This window comes from Myiozetetes cayanensis, unplaced genomic scaffold (assembly GCF_022539395.1).
Source record: "Myiozetetes cayanensis isolate MyiCay16 unplaced genomic scaffold, myiCay2020 scf2-11, whole genome shotgun sequence".
Taxonomy (NCBI): Eukaryota; Metazoa; Chordata; class Aves; order Passeriformes; family Tyrannidae; genus Myiozetetes; species Myiozetetes cayanensis.
In genome coordinates, this window is record NW_026087411.1 from 13,230,190 (window position 1) to 13,256,669 (window position 26,480).

At 37.8% G+C, this 26,480-nt stretch overlaps 1 protein-coding gene across 25 annotated transcripts in view; it reads right to left on the minus strand.

The window, feature by feature from the left end:
• The window catches only part of ESRRG (estrogen related receptor gamma), a 398,323-nt gene that overhangs the window by 12,175 nt on the left and 359,668 nt on the right, over positions 1 to 26,480 (minus strand). For all 25 annotated transcript variants that reach the window (XM_050315148.1, XM_050315158.1, XM_050315149.1 and 22 more), the window contains one exon: positions 2,499 to 2,768. In XM_050315148.1, the coding sequence (XP_050171105.1) occupies positions 2,499 to 2,768 (270 nt within the window). The remainder of the gene's footprint in view (positions 1 to 2,498; positions 2,769 to 26,480) is intronic.

Here is a 26,480-nt window from a genome sequence, read left to right on the forward strand (position 1 = left end):
CCAAGATTTCTTATTACACTCTCTACAGCTATAGAAAGGCTAACATATTTTAAAACAGAAAAATAAATAGTGGAAGGAAGCAGAAGTAGCAATAAAATATATTAAAATGTGAATTGCTACTGATTGATTTTATAATGGCATTTTATTTTTTTTATATTAGCTGCATTTACATTAATCAAGTTCTCAGTTCTATGAAAATAAGCTATCCTGGTTTTGTCTATTAAAAAAAAAAGACAAAAAGAGCAATTCAATTTTATTTTAATTTTGGCAGCATTTTAAAAATGAAACACTGATGGTCTGATACCCACTGATGGGGGGTAATTCTGCAAGTGCTATTTTACACCTACAGGTTAGTGTAGCTACAGCTGATAGAAGTTTGGTATCTGCTGCCTATACAACCTGAAGCTGAAATGTTGAATGCCAGCAGTCAAAACACTGTTGAAAGTGAAGTGGAATGGCTGGGCTGCTTTTTAACTCCTCCTTGCAACAGTTTCACTTTAAGACAGCAATTTTATTTCTTTTAAGATGAGGGAAGGAAATGTTTTCACTTCAGTGTGCCCTGAATTTTAGTATGCTGAACTGTCTTTCTCTCTGACATTATCCTGGTTGTAATTTCCAGTGAAGTTAATGAAGCTACAGATGATTTTGATACACTCTATGCACAACGTATGACTAAACTTTTTTTTGGCAGCAGTTATTTTTTATTATTACTTAAACACTGCATGCCTTCTTTTGGAGGAGGAAAAAAAGGTGTGAATGGTATTCACTATCATATCCCTATATTCTAGCCCTTATCCTTTTTATCAAGTAAACTACAGAAATAATTCTAATTTAGTCTTTGAATTACAGAATCAAAATAAATACAAAAAACCTTCTCCATTTAGACTCCTAATTCCAGACAACTTTCTCGCTCTGATCATTAAGCATGACCAATTTTAAGGAAAAAACCTTTCCGTAGCCGCAAAGCATCCTCAAGTGTCTATTTACAATGTTCAAAAATTAGAAATAAATCTTCAATTAAGAATAATTTTGATCTTTAGAGGGATTTTAGCATTTTGCTAATTCTGGAAATAAGATAATATTCTAAAACTCAGGGCAGAGTTAGTGGGGTGGAGAATATTTTACAAAGAAACTAACAAGCCTTTTGGCTTTGCATGTTTTTGAATTATATTTCCAATTAAAAATGCAGAGTGCTAAATCACATTACAAAGATAAATAGGAAAGTACAACTTCATTGTTGAAAACAATTTCCCTCCTATCAATCTGAGGATTCATGCATCAATATTGTAGATGAACTGTTAATTACAAAATCAATTAAAAAATTATTTCTAAAAACAGTCACGCGTCCTGGCTCTCAGGGGGGCAATTTGGGCAGAAGGTCTCATCTCACTAGGACCGCGCCAAATCACAAGTCGTCATCCACAAGTAAGCAAAAGCAATCTGGTTTTTCATTTTTCAGCGCGGCTGAGCCCAGCCTGAGATTGATCGTCACATATGGCCCCAGAAAACAAACTGTCAATACCTTGAATGCTGCAGAATTTGAACAAATAGCCGTCCGCCCATTCAAGCCACTCATTGCATCCCATTTAACAGATTTTATTGACAGTTTCCTTCTTGTAATTAAAGGGAAAACTACTGGCCAGCAACCAAGATAAAGTTCAAAGATAGGGTCAAAACAAAAGCAGATGGAGGGGCACGGTGTGACTGTCAATGGAACATAGCATCAGAGCATGTTATTGACACACAGGTATCTAATGATCGGCACGTCATTAAAGAGGGATCTATCGTGAACTTTATGCAAATGCTAAAAGGGACTTAAGACCACAATAAAGCATTAAGGAGACACAAAAGGAAAAACAACAAAGCACCAACGATTTTTACTTATCTGACAGTATTCACTGCTTCAGCACTTTTAAATTCAAATGCAGAAAAAAAATTCTTTCTGAGATTTTTAACTCTTGATGCACAGGTAATAATTTTTGCAGAAGCACTATCTCTAAAAATGCATAGGATCCCTAAGGTAAGGTGTGGTCCTTGTGAGATTTAATAAGGATTTCCTCCCTCCTTCCGTATCCTGAATTCACTCCATCAAATAAATCAGCAGCTGCCTTTAAAGAGAAAATATATAGCCTATTCTTCAGCATCCTTTCTTTCCTTTTAATTGCAATGATTAGGCTTGTCTGAATTATGGAATGGTTTTAGGAGAACAACATCTATATTCATTTGAAGGGATCTCTGCCTGTAAAATACTCTCCAAATCATACAGTGGAATATTTTCCACTCTCTTAGGGACATATTCCCCAATTACACTGAAACAGAAAGTTGTTCTTATTTTGAACTGCTTTGTTTGTCGCTCTTTAGCTAAAGTCTGATTAGCAATTTCTTATTCTAAAACCATGTTTAAAACAAGCATGCAGAAAGTATTATGGAAGGTAGGAAAAAAAAACAAAAAAAGTGACACATTAAAAATGTAGCAACCGTCATGCCACTCTGCCAACCTGAATTAGCAAGTGCTATAGCTTTGAGGGTGACAAACTCTTCTTTCTCCAGCTTCATGCTCTTGTATTTTTTTACCAGCTGCAGTATGGCATTGTTAAGGTCAAGAAGGCCTGCCAATTTGGATTGATCTTCATCCATAATATAATCTTCAGCATATACGAGCTCGTCCTCAAAAGAAAGTGACCGGTATACAACACCGAGAATCAAAATCTCCATCCAAGCACTCTGCAGAAGGCTCATCTGGTCAGCTAGAGACAAAGTGGAGAATCCTGAGTAGGAAGAAAAAAAAAAAAAAAAAAAGAAATATTAAGCACACCTGGATTTATCAGAAATCTACTCCTCTTTTTTATTTTTATATACATTGTGATAAAACATGCTATTATTCTCCTTTCTGCTTTTGTGCCTCTCCTCATCCTATTACAAGAAAGTGAATCAATATAAAATCAAATGTTTTCTAATCAAAACCAAAGTTTTAAACAAGCTGGAATTTGCAGGCTCTTCCTGTGAGAATGATAGTAATTTTGGGAGTTCTGCAGTGACAGTCTGTGACTTGTATCATGTCTTCTTTGTTCTGAAATAGTTGTGCTTAGTTCTAAAAACCTGATGCTGTGAAACAGGGATCTGCTGACTCTATTCATCACTACCATAAACCAAGAAGGACAATTTCGAAGATAAAAAGATAAAACTTTTTTAAAAGGGAAGATCTGATGTCTCCTAAATAGAATTAAGGAGACAGTCAAAAAGAGAAAAATTCTCTTTGAACTTTAACCTCAGGGGAAAGAGACATAACACCCACCTTTCACAGAACAGACACTAATCATTTCAGTAATGGCTTCTGCTTCTACTACACTTGTTGAAATAACAGGGTGACACATTGAAATGCCAACTGAATAGCAGTCACATCATCCTTTTACTAAGGGCAACCAAAATTTTAATAAATGCCTCTTAATTAATTTAACTTTTGCTTTTTTTTTTTTCTCTCTCTGCTGTCTTTCCTAATAGGATCACTAAAGGCAAACATCTTTACTGTCTTACCTTTTCAGACTCTTGTTTACAGTACCTGTTAATTTATTATATCAAACTGCTAATATCCCAATCACATTAGGTGCTAGAAAACAATATGGGAGAGGAAGCGATTTTCCTGGCCTGTTGGTGAAATGCAGCAGTTTGCCAGTTGGCACCATCAACCACAAGTACTTAATAAAATCATCAAAGGGGATTAGTCAAGCTTTTCTTAAAGGGTCTTAAGACATGTCTGAGGCTTTCATTTAGTTGTTTATGGAGCTGCTTACATGTCCTCTGACAGGGTTCCCGCTGTAAGAACATTCTTTTTTGCGTTCAATTACACTTAAATGCATTTTTCTGTTTTGAAAGTCAAGAGTTACAGTCAAGCAAGAATATATCATAAACTAGCAAATCTGCAAGGCATCTGCTCCAAACAAGATTTTCTCTATAAGCACTAAGCAGCAAAACTAATACAATAAAAAAGAAAAGCCCACATCCAAACCACCAGGCATCCATAAAAAATGAAACATAAAACTGGCTGCATGCTCTCTCTCTCTCTCATTTTTCTCTCCCTCCTTATTTGTTTTCATTTTCTCGTACTGTCTTTTGAGTCTTGTGATAGAACTGTAGCTCTCTTCTTTCAGAAAAACAAACAAAACACCAACAAAAACTGAGCCAACAACAACAGGAAACTCTTGAAGATGTGACAATGGAAAATAACACATCTGTGATTAAAATAAATAAGAGGGAAATGGAGAAGAAATAATCATTTCAAAGGTTATAGGGAGGAATTCATGATTTCAATTAACTTCAGCATTTCTGTTCCTTCCCGTCTTTCAAGAACCAGTTTTTCTGCAGTAGCAGATGGACAGAGAATGTAGCCTGCAGCACCGTCCTGTGACAGCCCCATTCTCCCTCCCAGACACTGCTGTTAGTAAATAGATTTACACATTCTCCAATCTCCACACATCTTTCTGCCGAATAATTAAAAGCAGGATGATTAGTTTATTGAGTGGAAGGAGGAACTTTTTTATTGAGGTCCATCCACGATTTTATCAGGGCCAGCACTTTTACGGTTGTCATGAGGGTGCAGGCATCCAATTTTTCTTATCTGCCTGATTAATACAAACGCTGTTTCAGGACGCATTAATTAACAGATACAAATCTACGTTCTCATGGAAGGATCAATACAGAGAAGAAAAGAGGCATCAATGTGAATTTAGTGCTGATGATGGAGAAGGCACTCTATTGACATTTACGTGCATAGAAACTTTAAAGTTGCAGTGGAGCCCTTTTGTCCCTGTGATTTACAAATTAACAATTTTTCAGGTATAACAATGTTTCACACACTTCTGTGGGGTTTAATTAAGAAAAAAGCAATAAAATCAGTTTTGATTAAAAAAGTTTAAGCTGCAATTTCTCTCCGTATTTGGGTTTTTTTCCTGAACACTCCCCAACTTCCTTTTTTATTTGTTTATCTATTTTAGTACAGTTTTGTTGTCATTGGTTTCATTTTTTAAAAATAAATAATACTATGTTTCAATAACATTTATTGTGTGCCACAGTCAAAGAAAATTACGTTTGCCCTCTGAAGGGGGGGGAAATGGAATGTTGCCTATAATTTATTGTATTGCACTCTTGAAAAATCTGCATTCTGGAGCAGTAAATATACCAGTTGCTTTTATTTGACACATTAAAAAATCAAAAGAAATTTTTTATATTATAGAAAAACTGGCAAATATAAACCACACTGTTCCACTCTTCAATAATAAATCAAATCAACATGACTATTTTCTTCCTGATCGAAGTAAGTTTCCCTTGAAAGCCTGTTCAGTGAAAGCATGTTTTAACTTTTAAAGGCATCCCTCGTGGGAATGTAAACCTGCATCAAGTTGTAATTAATCTGTTTTTGTTTTGATTTTTCAGGAAATGTGAAAGCATCCAGCATATCTCTTGTATCACAGCAATACCCTTTTAATATGTATTCAACAAGTCACAATTAAAATAATAGCTTACACAGGAATATATATTTATATACAGAATAGATTACACAGGCATATGTATTTTTATTATATAAAAAGATTTATTTTTAATTGTCTGGAGGAGATTATACTTATTTCACACCAAGCTCTGAGTCTGCGAGCTCTTGTTATGTGAATGCCCCAGATCAACCACATCATCTGACAAGTGGACATTTTCTATATTAAATTGTAACTACTTTTTAAAATGTCTCCACATTGGATGAAATACACTTCCAGCTTTCCGAATCAGTGTTAGCCTCTCCACCCACACCTCCAAGCTCTTTCCAAACCATGCCGAGATGCTGCACGATGGTGTGGTTCTGGACTTTAGTCGTGCATTGTGTGCGCCCTCAATCTTTGAGAGTCCTGCAGGTCACCACTTTAAACGTAGAACTGTGCAACAGCTTTTTAAAATACAACGTTGTGCACCTTTCCCTCCCCCCTTAGCACGTACCATATTGGTGACAACTTTGATCTCTCTCCATCTCCCTCCCCAAGTCAATGCCATTTAATGTTTCTCAGGCGTTTGCTCGCAGAATGACTCTGTACCCTGACCTGCAGTTAAATAGCATGTTTATCTGAGATACAGCGCACTCCAAATAAACCAGATGACAGTTTGCAGTAACGTCATTTGGAAGGATTGAAAGGCTTCTCAGGAGTCAGGTACCCCTGAGGTAAGAAGCTTGAAGGAAGCATGTTTTGTGCCAACCCTCCTGCCATCTTCTACTAGACACTCGTGTGCTTGACAATGATGCCATGGGCACTTGTCAAGATTTTTTTTTTTTTTTTTTTTTTGCCTAGCAAACTGATGCACTTTGCAGTCAACTTACAAAAAAGGCTAAGCATTTGAAAGTGTGAAGGGCAAAAAATATCTGACGGCTAGTCTTCAAAAATACACTTTCATTTCAGAAAGCATAAATGTTTATTTCCTGAGCTGAGTGTTGACAGAAATAGGCTGCAGCGCAGGCATATGAATTTAACCCCTGGTAGGCATTCTTTTCAGTGTGGTTTTTATGTGGCTGAGTGCAAGCATTGTAAATCTACGGGGTGTCTCGTACTATCAGTTAACAATAGCATTGATTTGCTGGTTACAGACTTTTTTCCTTTTTTTCTTTCTTTCTCTTCCTTTCAGGGACTGTAGTGTTCTTCCGCTAAAAATAGACACTTTTCTACAAACAGTGTATCACACTCAAATTGTAATTATGCTGTAATGACTCACTGAGACAACTCAGGGTGGATTGAGGAAAGGTTGATTGAGCAACAGAATATATACCTGGTTTTTTTTCCCTTTTGCATACCAGTAAACCCAAAGCTCAAAGGAAGCAGCAATACAGAGGTAACAAGGCCTTAACATTTTTATTATAGGAACAAGGGGTGTTGAGCTGACTGCACTCTGCAGTGCTCAGCACTCCAAGCCAGCTCCAAGTACAGTTCACAGCCTCTTCAACAGGGCTGTTTAAACCACAGATCTTTTCAAATATCAGCACATGCACCACTTGCTCTCTATTTCACATTGCACACAGCTCCATGATAAGCAGGGTAAATCTTTTATATTCCTGAAGACCCTTTCCTCTACTTCATTAAGATGGACTTCATGGACACTAACTCACTAGGGGCCAGAGTGAAGCAGCTGCAGATGGTCAAGTGCCAAAGTAAGATCTGTGCCTTGCACACAGCACTTCGAGAACTACTGGCCAAAAAAACCCACAGTGGTTGGGCTTATCCCTACCATTATTTTAATCCTTAAACATTTGATACATGCCTCAATCAGGTTACTCAGACTCAAATCCTAGAGTTTATTTCACTTTGCAGAAATGAACTTCCTTTCCTCTCTGATACATGTTTAGAAATCCTAATATTTGATCAAACCTGGTATGAAATTGCTGGCAAATCTGGGAGATGCCTGCCTTTTCTGATAATTACCTCCCCTTTATTTTACCAGTTGTTTTGGTGATTGTTAGCTTTTTGAGTGAAATATTCCTCTTGCTTGCCCTGGTTAGTACTTCAAATATCTTCATTTACATTTTTTATAATCAAAGCCACGCTTGAAAATGACATGTTCACTAGTGTGTTGCAGATTCAATATATTTACACAGTTGAAAGAGTTGGATTTTTAAATTATTTGCACTTAATTTTGATAGATTAACTTCTTTCTAAATGTTTTATGGGTACTGATGTTTCCAGCACATTTTTTTGGCTTTCTTCCCCCCCCCCAAAATGATGTAAAGCCACTACTGTCCAAAGAACAATCTGATATTGTAAATACATTTTAAAAAACCCTTTTTTTTTAGCCCAGATTACTTTATTTAGAGAGTGTGTGGCCTCATGGTCAAATGAGAAACAGTGGGCCAAAGGCTTATCCTGGCTGTACTGAAGAAAAGAAACTCCATTTCAAGATCAGACTTGGGTCCAATGCACTCTCGGATGTACAGCTGTCACTCTGCTCTCCTCTCCCTTCCTGGCACACACTCAGTGCTTGCTTGGATCCATCCAGCAACTTCAGCTACCTTCCAGGGATGTAAACAAAGGCTAGGGAAATTTCAACAGTGAAATTTCTGCTAGGGCTATGTAATGTTTTCTAGACATGATCACAGTATTTGCTGAAGGAAAACTTCTTAGCCTGACTGCCCTTTACTATTACCCTCTCAAAAATACAAGGAAGAAAGAGAATGGCATGATTAATTTTTTTAGGCTGTATCTAGAGATGAATCTCCTACACAGACCAGAATTAAGGGACCCTTTTTATTATATTAATTCAAGAAAAAATTGATTTAATTGCATTTCAAAGTACTGTGTGGACTAGAAATATATATCAAGGCCCACAAACATTTCAGTGGTTTTGAAAACCGTTAACAGAAGGAGAGTGCTCTCACTAATCACCAAACATATTTCCCAGATTATGGATGGAATTTCATGAAAGTTGGAACAGAAATAGATACAACTTATTATGCCAGAGTAAATCCATTATTTCAGTTTTTTCTTTTCCTTTTTTTTTTTTTTTTTTTTTTAATACCCTTTGCTTATGGAGCCCTGGTCAAAGGCTAACAATTACACAAGCTGAAATTTAAGTCTGACTGAGAACTTTCACATGAAAGGTGTCAGCTCACACAACAAAAAGCATAGGTAATTGCCCAAACTTGAAAATCACACATCAAGTTCCAAAGCACAAACTAACAGATGACCAGAAATACGACCAAAGGCTCAACTCAGCGCTGTTCGCTGGGTTCAGCACCCAAGACTCTTCAGAACCAAAATGCTGCAATTAAAGCTACGTTTAGAAATTAATTCCACCCAGCAACTTTTGCACAGTGAAGCCTCTGCCTTTGCAGAGCGACGCTGCGCTACGTCGCGTCTCCTCCTGCCACCACAGCAGAGCCCTGCAAGAGCAGCACCGCGGCTCTGTCGTGAGCGGTGCTGCGAGTTGCGACTGCCATCTGTTCGCTGTGCAGCCGTGGGAGAGGGGAGATCACATTGATCAGATTGCACACATACAGAGGTGCCCAGGAATCACTCTGTCTCGAATTAAAGGGGAAAAAAAAAAAAAAAAGAAAAGCATAATGCATTTGGAGAGCACTGGGATGTTTTCAGCCAAGCCTGTGCACTTTCTCGGGTTTTATTTAAGTGTGTTTGTACTCCTAACTCTTGCTGTCCAAGCTCTTATAAAATATAAATTTTTTTTTTATATTTTATAACACGAAAAAATGCCTAGGATAAGCACTTTTTCACTAACACCTACCGGTAAGACGGGAAATGCCACACAGAGCACTAAGAAACCCGGGGCTGTTATCACAACGCTACTTTCATCTCACTGAAACAACAGCAGAGAGATGGCACGGCAATAAAAATGCATTCACACTGCATGTCCCTCTCAATCCATTACGAACAATGGATTCTCGCTAAGCAAATATTCGCTTGTCAGAAGTATTTGCAACACTGGATTCATTCAGCAGGGCTAAGCAAGAGAAGTTCACAGCAGTTTAAAAGCAGCAAATTAGACATTTACAAACAGTAAAGATGCTGCTTGTCTAGCGTGACCTTTCACTCAGGCTATACAAAAAGGTGTTAATGTATTTTAAATACCAGTTAGAAATATTTCTGGTTTGCCTTTTACCCTGTGAAACCTTACATGATAACACTAAACAGGAGCAATTCAAGCTTGTCATTTCTTCCCAGGGTTAGAGGCACACAGTGAGATGTAACCCACCATAGTTCGAACTGATTTCAGTACTTAAATCAGTGACACCCCTCTCTAAACACCCAAATATTTCCAGGCAGCTATTTTAAAATTTCTTATTCCCGGTTACAGTGCAAGTTCTACTGAGCTGCTTCTTTAGCATTAGTAATGGAAAGGAGCTGGAAAATATGACTGATTAAGGACATCTCTCCCTTCACATAACTAGGTGCTAATACTCTGCAGTGAAACACTAAAGATTAAAAAACTAGTGAGTCATGCTTGCTTCAGGAGAGATTTGGTAAGACCTCCATGTAAGGAGCACTTTATAATGGCATTTTTGGAAACACATGCTTTGAAATATTGTACTCTTTATTTCCATTAATTTTAATTTCACACCTTATTATTTCAGTATTCAGCAAGAAAAAGGAAAATATAAGACAATAAATTTAAACAGATTAATACTTGATTTTCCTTTTGGCCTGATTTTACCACTGGAACTTCCAGGACTTTAAACAGCTTTACTGCAAACTCCTACCAACCTTCCATTAAAAAGATACCAGGCCAAACACTTATATTTGGTATTATTACCAGATGCTCTGAGAACAGAAAAGGACTTGGTAAGCAGGAAACTGCCTTCCCCCTTGCTATTTTTTTTCTCTAAGTAAGACAGTTAACACTCCTGGTGCATTACCTTCTCTGAGGAGAGGTTTTGAATTCTAAGATATGGACAACGAAAAAAAGTTTTAAAATTCAGACTAGCAGTGCAATATGGCCCAGTGAAGCTGTAAGTCTCCTTCAGGTCAGCAGTATGAACTCACAGATTCCTGAGGGTGATCTTTTTAATGCTCTACATATGTGATCTGATCTGCTTCTTTAAAGTTAACTCTTCCACTTCTTTAAAATTTAACCTTCAAACATAGTTTTGCTAGACTATGGGATTTTTTGTCCTCTTATTGAAGACAGTAGAAGCAGATGTCATGACATAGTGTGCTCCAAAAATCACAGGAGAAAACCGAGCAGGATTGTATTTATGACCCTGATTGTTTTCTTTCACTGAGTCTATGTATAAAAAACACAAATCATATTTTTAACATAAATATTGATTTCACCCAAATTCCCCTGCAATCTGTTGTGGGTGTACATATTTGAGTGTAACTACACTAAAGCCAGATATGTGGGTGAAAACATAAAAACTACATTCTGTCATTAATAAAGTGAATGTAGATGAAAAACAAAGAGCATATCATGAGTATGGCTGGATCCCTCTTGAAGTCCAACTGAGAGAATGGTAACACAGTTCAGCTTAAAATAGTAAGCATAATATCTGCACATCCTGTGTACGGTATGCCTTACCTGGATCCTTCAAAGAGTTCGGCTACCAGAAATGAAACTATGATCACACATAATTTAACAGAAAGTGTCCATCCTTCTTCCTTCTTTTTAATTTTTACTAAACTAAATTAGATTAAAAGAAAAAAAAAAAAGGCACAAAGTTGGCAGAGGAACCTTGCTAAACTAATAATAACAATCAACATTCATTCAGGTTCTGCTCACTTCAACCATTTTGTGCATCAGCCTCCCAAGAGTTGTGTGCACTGACTGGGAAAATCAAGAAATTTAGAGTTCAAGCTTCTTCAGCATGTTAGTCTTCAAAACCAAGTATTCTGGATTATAAAATATAACTAGTTTGTTTGTTTGGTTTTTTTTCACAGAAAGGAGGAATTTCTAGTGCATTTAATACATGTTGCCCTTTTTTTATAACCTCTATGGGTCTGCTTTGAGAGCACTTCTCCTCAGAGTGCTGGGTCACTGCTGTTTACCTTTTGCTCCCCTGAGGAAGCCACCAGTCATTTCCTCACTGAAAGCTGTGGCAATCCCTGCTCCCTCCATCTTTCCATCAGGCAAAGTCAGGTTTCCAGGAATTCCCCAATCATGTTAATAATATGAATCCAATACAGGAATGTATTAGCATACGGAGACAACCATGCTTGCGATCCAATCAACGTATCTGTGTTAACCCTGTATGTGCTGGGCTACCTAAAATCTCTCTCCACTGCCAAAAAAGAGAAAAAAGAAAAGGAAAAACCCAAAAACTTTACGTTGCAAAATCTTAGGTAAATGTCCTCTTTCACCCTCGGGCAGGAAAATTACAGCTCAGACCACTGTACTACACATCTTCCATCTTCTTCCCCATTTTTAAAACTTTTCTGTTGGTTAGTTGATTTTCTTAATGTGCTGCAGATGCCAAAAAATTCAAATGATGTTTACAATCTCCCTGGTTTGGGGAGAGCCACACATGTTCTCCTACGTGAACATGAAATTTCTAGTTTACCTAGATGAGTGTCTATGTATCATTAAGATCATCTCTGGAGGCTGTGTCTTAAGTCTACAACGGTCCACACACAGGGAAAAAAAAAAAAAAGGGAAAAAAGAAAAGGAAAAAAAAAAGGAAGCTGCCTGATTCTAATACACCTAATTAGCCATCGGCAGACTCTTAATTGCATACATTAGGATGATTCCATAGTGGAGATTAATTCTAAATATACCCAAGCAGCTGGTTAAGATGCCATGGATTACAGTGTGGACTGTACTTTTCCACTTAATTAGATATCAAAATTAAGCAGCAACAAGCATTTTGACATAACGGGGATCAAGCCGCCGCTTGGCATCCCAGAGCTGCACTAAAGTGACCGCTAAACAGAGCCGCACAGATGGAGAGATATTAAATGCCGCACTGGAAAGTAATTTCAAATAATAAAATATCAATATTTACATTTTAATTACCCCTACTGAGAGCCGCTCTGTCATTTTCACTATTGCCGACGCAGCAAGGGGTAGTGGAATGACATTGCGGCTCTGACTGCAATGACTATTTTGTTTCCATTAAAGAATGACAAGTGTTTTAGAGGCAGTGACACCCAGTGTGTGAACAAGAATGACAGCAGATCAGAAAATTCCTATTAAGGGAATAAATGACTCAACAAGAGAATTTACTTCAAGCAGTTGGCTCCTCCTTGAAACACATAATCCTTTCTATATTTTCTGCAGCAAGTTTATTATTGAAGGTGCCTTGGAGAAACCTTGGCTTCTCATCAAATATTTAGAATGATGGGACCTTACACGATGACTGGCCAATTTAAAACCAGTAATATTCAATGCTTATCCTATCTAAGAGTTATACTGAGAGTCTGTATGAATCAAAATAGTTTCAGGGAGGAGGAGAGGCACATAGTGAAAAGGAGATTCCTTCCCATAAGACCTGAAAGTTTTGATGGTGCATGGAAAACACCAAGGTTATTTTTGCTGTCTTTTCTTCATCAGTTTTACTACCACTGGAACAGTGAGCATTCCACATCCCACCTGGACCACAATTTGTTGCCCTTCAGAATTGCACCCAGTTGGCCACCACAAGTAATGTGCACATGCATAGGTTCAGGCCTCTCAGGTTTTTCCCTGCATATTCCTTGCACACATATAAACCCTTTTTCTTTCGGTATGTACATCAGAGATCTGTGAGGCACCTTTACAGCACCTTAGGAATCTAATTACTTCTGATCAGGTCTGAGGTCAATCTCATGGAAATTATTATATTACATCTGACATGCTGCATTTACAAAAATGAAAAGGAAGGAAGAAAAATATCAAAACAGTAAAGAAAAAAAAAAAGTCTTCCTTGGGGATGTCTGTCAAACTGCAGAGATCTTCAAAGAATTTCAATGGCCTCAGACATGAGAAAGTGGGTAAGAGCAAATCTTTGGTCAGTACACCCAATACGCAGCTAAGTGACCCTCCTCCTAAGTCACGGCATGCATTTATTTAATAATGTGCAGAGCTCAACTTCTATAAATGTGACAAATGGCTAGAACAGAGCACAGGGAAAAAAAGGCATGAAGATTTTTACAGAACAGAAAAGGAACAGCTTTATGGTAGTGACTGTTGCAGGAGTTTTAGATCCAGTTTTGACATTAAGAATTAGCAGTCAAGTACAAAAACCTTACTCTGACATTAACTGCTTAACTAGTTGATCTTCTTTTCCTTTTCTTTTTCTTCACTTTTCTTTTTTTCTTTTTTTTTTTTTTTTTTTTTTTTTTTAAGTACCCAGGAAGTACTTCTTAAGCATCCCTAATGCTTTTAGGACAAGACACTTCCCCATTTCTCAGCCACTAGCACCTTTTTAATTTCTGAAAGAGCCACGGTTGAAAATCTTAATTAATTGTTCCATACTGCTTCAGGATCATTATGCAATGTAATAAAGGCCGTGTAATTATGAAATTTTACAGCCATTACCAAGGCTGATGGCTCGTATTTCATCCTCAGCTGGACCCAATGGCTTTTAGCCACTCAGCTCCCCTTTGATGAACTACAGACAGATCTATCAGGCCCAAACAATATCCAGGCAAGGCGGTTATAATAGCTACCTACAGATGAAGCCATAGATAAAGATAAACTATAAATCTACACACAAATGCAGGCACATTGCCTCAGGATGACAGAGGGGAGAGGATGAGACACTTGGGAAAGCTGGCGGCTTGCAGAAAGGCAACCTTCTCTGTCTGCCTCTTTTATTCAGTTTGGAATTTGTTTGGTTTCTTAAAGATGTAAACCCCTCTCATACTTCTCCCCCTCAAATTACATATTTTTTAAGGACTATGAATTTTTATATGAAAGGCAAGGGGTCTCTTTATCCATCTGTTAAATTTGACAAAGGGGATTCATATGGACAAATCAACTCATCATCCAAATGAAGAATCCTAGTCAACAAGTTTGCAAATCATATTCTTAAAAGTGAATCCAGGTCACTTGCTTCCACAACTGAAAAAAGCAAAACATCCCTGATTTCTAAATGCATTATCGTGAGCAGATGCACAGAGGTGAAGTTAGATGATAGGCTTTCACTGGAGGCAGCACCGGAGACGCAATTTCATGCAACATTGTCTGACATTATTTTATTTTCAGTCTGAAAATGAAAATACTTCCAAAAATTCAGTGCAAGTTAAAGAAACAACAGTACTCTATATGCTCTTGGTACCTGCAACACCAGAATGCAGTTTATGGAGGTGACCTCCATCAATGCCCTCTTTAATTTAAGACAGGAGGCCTTCCGAGTATGCATTGTTAGTCCCTCCAGAGCGAGACAAGGCTGACTAAATGATCTCTAGGTGAGAAAAAGAAATGGAAACATGCATCATCCTGGCCAGTTCTGAAAGAGTCCAGGGAAGAGTGTGAAAACATTGGCTTGAAAACTTCATCTACTAGTAGCCCTTTCAGTAGCCTGTGGTTAGTCATGAAGCTGATGCCATGCTCATGGCTCAGGTTAAAAGCACTTCAAAAGGAAAGAAAAGTTAAAATGAAAATATCAGTAGTACTCTCTGATTTCTAACAGAACAATAGAATGGCTCGTTCCTTTCCAAAGAAAATGTGACAGATTTAAAGAAGGTTCAGTGAAAATAAAGCAAAACATTGTGCCCAAGAAAACTCTGAGGAAAAGACTCAGAAAGCAGGAATTTTCTTCCTCAAAATAGTGATTTATGAGAGAAATCAGCAGAAGTATATATAAATTAATGATATAAAAAGCAGGTCTAAAGATTCTATTCTGTATCATAACACCAACCAAACACCATTACAGTAAAACTCAGGAAATTCAAAATGGAAGGTAGAAGGGAAACTCTTCATCCACAGTGTAGTTGGACTGGAGAACTTCTTGCCAAAGGATGTGACTGAAGCTAAGAAGTCAAGAGAGGGAGCTAATGCTTACATGGACAGCCAGAATAGCTCCAGGTATAGTATTCCAAATCCAAATTAAAAGGACAAGAATGTTTTTCTTCCTTATTTCATCTAATCTCTAAGCATAAGGAATTAGAAAAAGTTTTCCTGAGGCTTCTGCCTACCATGGGTTCATGTCTCCCCCCCTGAGGCTGATCACTGCTGAAGACAGCAGAGTATATGTTGATGACCTATAGCATTCAATTCCTAGTTTCCCAAAATCTGAAGCCTCAGAATTTGGGCTGCCTTTCTTTGAGGTGTTTGGAACCTACTGCTACAACTGCAGTTCAGAACAGAAGAGCTTAGAGAGATGTGCCCCAGGCAAAGAATTTCAAAATCACAGCAACTGAGCTCTCACTCTACTGCGACTGTAGAAAGACGAAAATAATGGATATGGAAGATCCGTGGTGTTATCACAGACATAAAAGTAGACAGGTATATGTATTGACGTGTGTTTTGCATAAGCCTGTATATGCATGCATTTGTACTAAGCAAACCAAGGGTGTTCCAAAAGCTACCAAAATGAATAAAGATCACCTGCTCATTAACTGGTATTCCTTGCTTATTAAATATGTCCTTTCTTTTAATATAAAAAAACTGTCTTGCTGAAGGACAAAATAATAATGTAATCACTCAGGTCAGATCAGAGAAGTATTTTCTGAAACAGGGAACAGAGTCACGAAGGGTCACTGGTCAACAAAACTGCAACTGAAGACAGGCACGGGAATGTGTGATTCAGGAGGATGCTTGATATATGGTCTTTTAAGGACCAGTATCTGCTGTTAACATGCTTTATTGAAACTGTGCATATGGCAGGTATTCACTGTACATGGTGTGCATTGATCTGCTCCTCGCAGTGCATGCGGAAGCATCGTAAACATTCCTAACGGGGAAAACAACCCAACCAAACCCAAATCTAAAGGTTTAAGCACATACAGTACATTAGAACATCTACATACTAGATTATACAGACACTGCTAGACCAGGATTCCTGGACAGGACTTTAAATTGCCTTCTTATGGTCTAGTAAGTTACCAGAATTGAAGCATGGACTATGAAAATTGAAAAGACTGAATGTAGACAAAGAAGACGGCAGATTTTTTACCTTCCCTACTTCCCATCCAAAGGACTCATTTAGCCAAATTAGCATCAATCTCATGGATAGGCACTGTAGCTTTATCTCTTTTTATGCTCCCAATCACTCATATCAGTAGAGTAAACAGCAGCTACAAATATACTCAGCAGGAGCATTCTTCAGAGCAAAACCTTTAAGTAAGAAGTTAATGTAAAGATGTTATTTCTATTTCTATTGGAGGCAGTAACGCCAGTTTGCTACATCGATTTAATAAAAATAATGATGATGATGTGAGAAAACAAGAAACACTGTCCTACAATTTTATTCTACAAAAGAAATGCATGAAGTTTTACTCTCTTTGGTAAATGTCTAGTCCATCAGAGAATGCAAAGTATAGCAAAGAATTATGTGCAGAAAGTTAATTGGTAGTTTACTACAAACTACCTTGAAACAGAATTGGTTGAGGCATAGTAAGACAAAGTTTATTTTTACCAAATATGGATTACTGCAAAGGAAAAGGGAATTAGTACTACATATTTTGTGAAACACTTCCTTTTCAATATTTGCTTAAAATATTTTCCTTCTTAAAGTGATTTTTTAAAAATAAATGTGTATATTTAAATAAATGATACATATACTATATGTATCTTACATGTAAGTATAAAGTATTTTTAAGAAGTCTGTTTTAGAGAACACAGAGAGGTTTTGCTAAGACTCAGAAAAACGCCTAACTGCAATAAGACCATACCTGGACACAGAAAAACATAATAACATAAGTACAGATGAAAAATGGAAGAGAAATAGAAGTATAATTGTATGTTTTCTCTTTCAATATTCACCAAATGGGGCACGAACCTTAGCTGCTATAATGCATGCCATGCTTTACCCTGATTTTCTACACTTGGTATTCCCTAGCTGAATTGTTTCTGAAGTCTATGGTGATTTTTTTTCCACAGCAAATCAGCAGTTTTTCAAGAGGTCTCTGTGCAACCCAGGAGTATGACATTTACTAATGTGTTGAGATTCAGGGATTCTCCTTTGTAGAAGCCAACACTAATAAGAAAGATATGGTTCAGTGTCCTGGGTATTCTTCCCAGTTTTATTAATTAGATGGAAAGCTTCTCCCTCTGGAATACTGCAAGGTATTTATTAACACTTCAGCCCACAAACTAGAGTAAATTTACAGTAGTGGAGGTAATTGTTACATACACCGGCTCTTGTTATCAACTTGGCAGGGATAGGCAAAAAAAACCCCAGAGGTTTAGATTATGATCTTTTTCATGATATTTTAATTGTGCTTCTTAATCTGCTAAATTAAAAACTATAGTACAATCTTATTCAGATCACTGACAAAAAAGATCATATCAATTTGCAACAAAATGTATGAATGCTCCTATCTCTTTTAATTATACAAAGAATTTAACAGTCATATTCAATATGGCCACAGAGTGCTAAGATACAAACTCTTCCTTTTACAGTTGGGCCATCTTATCCCTTAGCACCTTCACATTTTATTTCAAGTTTCCCATCTTTTAATGCATAGATACCCTTCCCCAGATGATCTTTAACATCCCCACCTTCCTTCTCTTCCTTCATGTCCAGTATGATGAGCTACTCCCACAACTATGTCTCAGCAAACTGATGACTGATAATGACCATTACTCAATAATACCTCACTAACTTACGTGCTTTACAAAGGAGAGTAAGGTATGCTCAGAGGTACTTCACGTAACCACGTTTCTCTCACCATTGCTTCCAGCCTTCCTTTTCTTTGCATTCTTCTGCTACCTCTTATTCCTTCTGGGAACCAGTAGGTCAGTTTAGGAGGCCACCAGCAATGCCCTCTCTTGCACACTAATTTACCTACACTTTTTTTCACTGTGCTGGTTTCGGTGCTCTGGAAAGCTTAGAGTTGGGCTTCATTTTGCATCCCTTACCCTTTGTTTCACATTTTTAGAACCACAAAGTGTTGCGCTCTACCATCTGGTATTTGAGCACTATTCGTCAGCAGTTTTAGAAATTACACAGAAAGCATGGTTGTACATTGTGTGGATGTGCCATTAGAGGGGTCTAAACCAAAATTTTAGTGTGCTAACACCACTGGATCATCTATTGTTTCTCTGGCTTTCTTCTTGTCCCAGACATTTGCTTTCAAATGTCTGTTTCTCGCTGATCCTTCATTATGGTGACCAGCCACTCACTATGGCTTTTCTTATGAATGTTATGGGCTCTGTCTCAGTGATCTGAGAAGAGGTGAGAATTTAGTCATCTGTTCTGTCAAAACATCATGTTTACTGGGCTCTCAGGCAATGCTGGGTATCAATGCCAAATCAGCACTGAATCAGGTTGTGCAAGAACAGCCATGAGAGATGGCTCCAAAAGCTCTTTCGTAATAATTCACTGCTGCCGTGATTAGGTTTGTAACAGAGCTCTAGTTAAAATATTCTCACTACGTATTTATATTTCATTCCTTCAGGATCAAGGTAACAATTAAGATTGAACGGTTCCCACTTAGCTATCCTGATTGCATAAGGCACACGTCTTCTAAAGCTGGCACTTGCCAAATACACCCCTGTCAAACAGCTAACTAACTTACTAACATCAGCAGTTTTCAGGAGTGTACCATAGGTGATGTCAGAGGCATGGGTGAAGCGTGAGGTACATTTATACAGGAAGAATATGAGGAAGAATTTGGTCTCCCAAATCTACCAATTACTTTCTCTGTGATTCTGCTGGAGTCACGAAATTGCTCTCTGTCTCAGTCTTTCTGTGCAAGCTACAGATATAAGGTATATATAGATATTAATTCACAGGGCTGCCATGCTATTTTATTCATTTAATGTTTGAAAATAACAACAAATATTTTAACCAAAAAAGGTCTACACAGTATATTCAACATTTCTGAAAAGTATATGAAATGGATGAAGGGCTAAAATGTTTGGAAAGGGATGGATAAGTTCTAGATCCACAGTATATAAAATAAACAACCTGGTGATGCACTGTGCTCACATCTTTCAATCCTAATATACTGTGAATCACATTTAATGTTTTAAAGCTATAGTTCTCAAAAGACTCCAAAACTGGAGGTATGAATTGAGGTTTCACCACAAGGAAGTCAAGCGATTTGACCAAGGTCATGTGGTAACTCAGTGTCAGAGACAAGAAAGGGACTTAGCCTTCAGCTTCTAGTGTTGGGGTGTCTTTATGGATTATGGCAGATCTTTACGTCTGGCTTGAACTAAATCCCTCTGAGGGCCAGTTGAAAGTGTTCTGATCACACCAACAGACTCTGAATCAAGCCCATGTAATGAAACGGCCTCATGCTTCCTCATACTTTGCCCCCCACCCAATCGTGAGAAATAAACCATAGAGACACAAAGAGGAAGTGCTAAAGTTGAGAAGTACAAAGGAGTTGGAGATGCCCTCTTCTAAGGTGACCATTATTTCCCCATGTATTTCTATGGAAGCAGGACTTTGCCCACAAAATGAATGTGATGAATGTGTTTGGCATTGCATTAAGATGAACACAAAGTAAAACAAGGACCTTAACCACGTAGTGTTGACTTTATAACACTGAGTAAGAGGGTCAAGTGCACCAGTGTTATAAAACTGTAAACAGACATTGATATTATGCTGTAGGTATGAAAATGCATAAAATATATTTAATTAACTCTAGGCTGTGATACAAACTGACAATTCTAAACAGAAATTTCAAAGCTAAACCTGACACCTTTTGAGTAATCTTGCTTTCTCAGGAAGATTCATATTTAGGCCAGATTTCTATACATTTGTATGTTGTGGTTTGTTTTTTTTTTTTTTAATATTTGAAAAATGCATATTATTTACCCAATTGACTGGAATGTCTATTGGAGAAATACATATTTATTTTTAAAAGCAATCCATATATTATTTACTCAGTGGATGAGAATGACTTCAAAAAACCGTTCTGGTCCATCAAATAAATACATATTTATAAATGGTTTTTAAAATGCATATTATTTACCCAATGGACTGTAATGGCTCTGCTAGTGCTATTACATGTAAATATGTAATTAGCCACATAATAAAAAATCCCCACAAAATTTCTCTGAAAAGCATTAAATTTCCATGTGTCAGTGTACAAATACCTTTCCTATTGTTATTATTTTGTCTTTAAACAGCAAAGGTGATTACCCTATGCTAATGACTAAGGCTTCGCCGTATTTTAAAAGCCCGCTAGCTCTGCAATTATAACAAACACGAAGCCGAAATCCTTATTTCTTTCTTCTAAAATTAGTGTTTTATAATTCTCATCTTGCAGTCGGTGCACCTGGCCTGAATCTTTCTGCCAGCCCCACGGACGTCGACCAGACTCTGCATAAAGCCCAGCTCCATTCGCAGCAGCCGGGATAACTGAGCACTCCTGTCAGTAGGGAACAGAGAGCACGTGCTATGATTCTGTGCTGTTCCCACACAAGCTTCTCTACACTGCTAGCCAATGCACCTGCACCATTGCTGGACCATCTTGGTGAAGGCCTGCCAATCTTGTACAGTGCCAAACTTTACTTATTTATTTATTTTCACATGCGTTATTTTCTGCAGAGCACTAAAGATTCTCAAAAATCCCTTTTTCTTGTCGGAGTGAGGGCAGGATATGAGGCATGCAACTCCAGGGACAAAATCTATTTTATTATACAGTCCTGTATGAGTTTCCATTTGAAAGGATGTGACTTAATAGAATCAGCCACCTCAAATGTTTGGGAATTAACATTAAGAGCAAGAATTGCTAGGCCTTGCCCAAGAAAATAGACGCACACTTTCAAACAGGAGGGAGTAGTGTCATTTTTAGGAGTGCCTGCATGTATGTGCAGGAGTAAGTGTCATATATTAAGATGTAAATTTTATTCTCTGAGCTGAATACCAGGTGATTAATTCTGATATCACAGTGATCAATTGGTACAGGTGCTGCACCTGAGTAATGTTTGTTTCTCTACACATTGGTAACAGAGGCGCAGCACTAACACAGGTGTCACTTGTGTAGCTGTGCAACATCTCTGATTTCCTGAAAACACTGACACTGGTAGTTAGGTTGTATGTAGTTCTGCCAATTTTTTCAATTAGACCCATTATTGATTTGATGAAAAAGCAAATTAAACACCCCATGGTAGTATGTAAAACAGTTACACAGAACATAAGGTTCTGGTGCTGAGCTTCTTAGGCACATGACCTCTGTGCGCAGCTTTTACTCACCAAAGTCTCTGGAGATTACAAAAACAGGGGAGACTTTTGCAAAAGATGTAGGCAGCATCAGTTAGCAACTGAGGTATGAAACAACCAGGAATATGTTAATGTAACGTGCCAGGAAGCTTCAACTTTGTTAGGAAGAGCTAAAATTACTTAGTTGCTACATTTAAATCTGGAACAAAACTCTTGTCTAGAAAGCTGCTAGAGATTAACATGAGTTTGAGGACAAAAATAAAGACAGGTAATAATTTTGTTTCAAAATATTTTGTTTCATGAACAAATATTTGTTAATTGATGGTATATTTTAAGTTGTCTAAATCTCTGAAACATGGAATCAACACTGTGTGCAGGAGTATTTCTTTGCAATCTTCCCTCATCAAAGAACAACAGTTTTGATACCAAGAATGAGTAACACACAGTATCTGTCCAGGAGCTTACATGTGAACGTTTGCACAACCACTCTCCCCACTCTCGCCTCCTTAACAGGAACTCAACACGAGGGGGAACCCAAAGCAAGTAGGTGTGCTCACGAGCAAGCCTCTTCTCTAATTTCCACTTAATTCATTTACCAAATCAAATCAAATCAAACTGCTACTGTGAAAACTCTTTTCTCACAGAGTGGGCTAAAGGATCTCTCCACAAGTCACTCCAAAGCACCTGAGGTTCAGCTTCCTGAAGCAAGTTAGCTGAAACAAACATAACTGACAGGATGCTGCAGCAGCAGGTCCACCCAGGGCACACAGCTCATGGCAAGAAGTTTCTTAAGGTCAAACACAGTAAGCCCACTGTCTGGCTTTGGTGTTCTGGAAACCTACATTAAGTCAGCACAAGCCTACAAAATCCTCTTTTCTTATTTCCGCATAGCTGCTTGTGTCGGAGCAGAGAGACAGTATTTTGCACACTCTCTCTCTCTCTCTCTCTCTCATGTCACTCAGCATTGTAAGAAGGCCCAAATTCCTGTTGAAATTAGCAGTCTCCCTGCAGATCTGCAATTTTAGGGTCTGTACCCTATACTATGAAATCAGTCTAAAATATCCAGATAAAAGCTTTGATGTTTAAGATGAGATTTTGGGTTATTTTGCCACTAGTGCTGCCAGGATATAAGCTTATGTCTCTTTCTCTCTTGAAAAGCATGTAAACTGTTGTACACAAATAAAGTCATTAATAGAAAGCAAGACGTGAGTCAGACAATAAACATATCAATTAATCCCTGGGATGCACATGAGGTAATCAATTTTTCCAAATCCCAAATCAATTAAAAAAAAAAAAGATAAAGAAAGAAAAACAATTTGAATTTTCACTCCTTTAAAAAGATGAAGAGAGAGAGAGGGAAGCTGGTGTCCCAGTCCTTCTCACTGTCTATCTTCACTATGTTCTGTAATTACTAAAACTGAGGTAACTTGTAAAAATTGCAAAAAAGTTACTCTGTGTCATAAGAAAAACTGAAATTTCAGATTAAAATGTCTAAAGAGAAAGGAAGAAAAAGAGAGAGGAAGAATGTTGCAAGTATTAGGAAACTTTTGGACTTTAGTCTTATACATGCACAAGGTGCCTGCACCAGGAAAAAGGGGGATGTTTCTCTTCCTGTGCCTTTTTGTGCACTGATGGAAGTGATGTCCTACATTCCAAGCCATTTATTGAAGTTTGGTGGTGGTGGTGGGAACGTTGTTAAGGGAAGTAAAAAAAGCAATGTCCATTTGAAGCTTGTCTGTGAACTTTGCATGAACCGCCAGGAATAATGTAGTGTGATGACAAGCCAGTTATACCTTCCACTAAATTTGCTGTCTGGAATGAACTGAAATAGTGTTTGGTTTGTGTAATTACGTCCATCTATCTTTATATTCCAGCGGCATATCGCAAATTGAAAATACTAAAAATTGACTGTTGGTTCTGATATTTAATGATTGCCAAAGACAAGACGATGATTTATTGGTTACTTACCGATGTGACACATTTGCATCTTATTAGACGGAGATTACTATTCCTTAAAATGCGGACGAGGCCTGATCATGTCTGATGGATTGATTTGATTTGCAAATGTAATCAAACTAATAAGAGGGAAAAAATGAGCAATAATGCCTTGTTTTTCAACTGGCAATCACTCCCCTGCCAACAACGCTGATATCCCTGACTAAGCAGCCTTCACACAGTCTTCCTGTCTCCTCAAATAAACAAAGGGATGCAAAGAGCTTGATAAGAGGATAACGAGCCAAGTATGGATGTAACATGGAGCCTGTACCTCAGCACTGTACAAATGTATCCATGGGAGTACCAGGATATGACTTCCTGTGTGTTCAAACCTTAAAAAGCAGTGAGCAAAAAGCCAGAGAGCAAAACTCTATGACAAAAAAGCCTTTACTGAATGAGGGGAAAAATGACTGCATAAGAAAAGCCATTCTAATTTAGAGAACCCCAGGAGAACACTCCCCATTGGCACCAAAGTTACAGAATAAATACCTATAATTCCTCAACTTGATGAGAAGCTGGAGAAGTTAATTGGGGAGTGTATTTTGGACAATACGATTCAAGCAACTGGAATCACTGACTGTAGCCACAGCATCAGAGAAGCTATTTCCAGAAGTATGCTGGATGGTGTTTTAAAATTATTCCAGATACTAAATGCAGTGTTTCTGTAGATTTTTATCTGCACCATATTGATAATATAAACACTTATATAATATATTTCACAGCAAACATTCTATCATTCTGGCCAGATGCTGATGTTCCTGTAAGCACTGAAATATGGTTCTAGATAAGAGCAGACTCTTATTCTGCTTACAGTAAATGACCCTAATTCTCCATAGTAGGATTCTCTTTCTCACTAATAATGATTAAAAAAAAAAAGCTTTGAGCAAGGAACTGCACCAAGTCATCCTCCCCCATTTAAACAAAACTGTTAATTCAAGCAGAAGGCAAATAGCAAAACACTGAGGTCCATACAGGTTTGTGACCTGCATATTTAGGGATTGATCCAAAGCACAGTGAAATCAAGGCAAGTCTTTCTATTGGTCTAAATGGATTTTCATATAGAGTTTTACTAAAGAGAGAGGTTCAAGCGTGAATGTTGACAGCTGAGGAAGTGATCCTACAAATATTTGGGAACACAGAGAACTCTGCACAATGGAAGTGCCTGTGTAAATAATGTGATTGTACTACTTAAATATTTTCCAGACTGATTGCTAATTTGCTTCACTAAGGGATATTCGATAATGTAAAAAAAAGGTTGCTTTAGGGAACAGCCATTATGAAGTGTCAGGATAAAAACAAAGTTGAATATATAGCTCCAATTACCATGCTCAAAGACCTCAAAATATTTTCATAATTTAAAGTTTTATAGCTCATGTAATTTATACTTATTTTAACAGCGGAAAAGCATCCTGGTCAAACTCCAATTAAATAATTACATTTTGCCTACCTAAAATTCTCACTACATTTTTAATTGGATAGGACACACTTCACTGCTTCTCCTAAATTGTTTAGTATTGCCATTCAGTATATAAATAGCTACCACTTTCTACCACAGAGACAGTACACTTGCCAGTGTAGCTATCAATGGCAAATTCTAGTTCATCTGTGTTGGCTGAAGCACTGGAAGTCAGAAGCCCCATGGCAGCCTATGTTCCTGTCTCCCCATCACAAGCTCTTTTTAGGTGGGTTTTTTTCCCCTCCAAGCAGGTTCTCTGAGAGATTGTATGTTTATCATTGATACCGGCTGATTGCAGTTATGAACATGCAAATATTCCATGAAAACATCCTCTTGCCTCCTGACTTATCTCCTGAAATGCCCATCGAAGCCTCTTGTCAGACACTGCCCTCTGTAGGTTTATGCTTCAGCGGAAACAGGAATAATCCTGCACAGCACGTGCACTGCTTGTCCCCAGCCCTACCAGCCTGCCCGGTGCCTGTCTGAAGCACCCTGTTTCCCAGTGAACTTTCCATTACAGAGTCCACAGTGTGCTTCATACATGAGGATTACAGGACACAGCAGAAAATACTCATCACCACTGGAGTGCCAGGCACAATTCTGCAAACATTGCAAACTCCAAATTTGGGCTGAATATATCAGGCAAAGCATTCAGCACGAGTCATTAATGGTGTCTGGAAAGTGTCCAATTAAGTCAAAACGTGAAAAAACTCTTCAAAATAACTCTATCAATTTCACTGAATGAAGATCATCTGGATGCATTTTGCATGTTATATGCTTAGCTGAAGATTCACTGACACTAAACAACCTGTTCCCGAATCCACACAACAGTTAAATTTATTCCTGGGAAACCTCAAACTAGTAAAAAGTGAAGAACACATCACAGAGCAGAATGGCTTTCTACAAGAGACTGATATGAGAAAGGACTGATATGAGAAAGGACTAAATTCTTCTCACTGCAAGCACTGTTAATTAATGAAAGACACAAGGGTCACAGTAACTTTCATATGCTACCACATATAGCTTGAATTGTAGCAAGTCTGGAGTCTAATGCCTGTTCATTAATGCAGGCATGATGCTAAAGCATAGTTAGAAGAAAATCTCTGGCTAGAAATACCCTGCAGCCTGCTAGTGTCATGATATAGTTACGCTAAGAAGTGCAACCTCTTCTTAGAACAAACCTATGAGCAGCAGTCATTATCTGCTAAACTGTTGCCCCTTAATCTCTCCAGCAGCTGGATGCACGGAAACTGCAGACTGCCCCCACCTCTTCTACGCCCTCATCACAACTCTTTG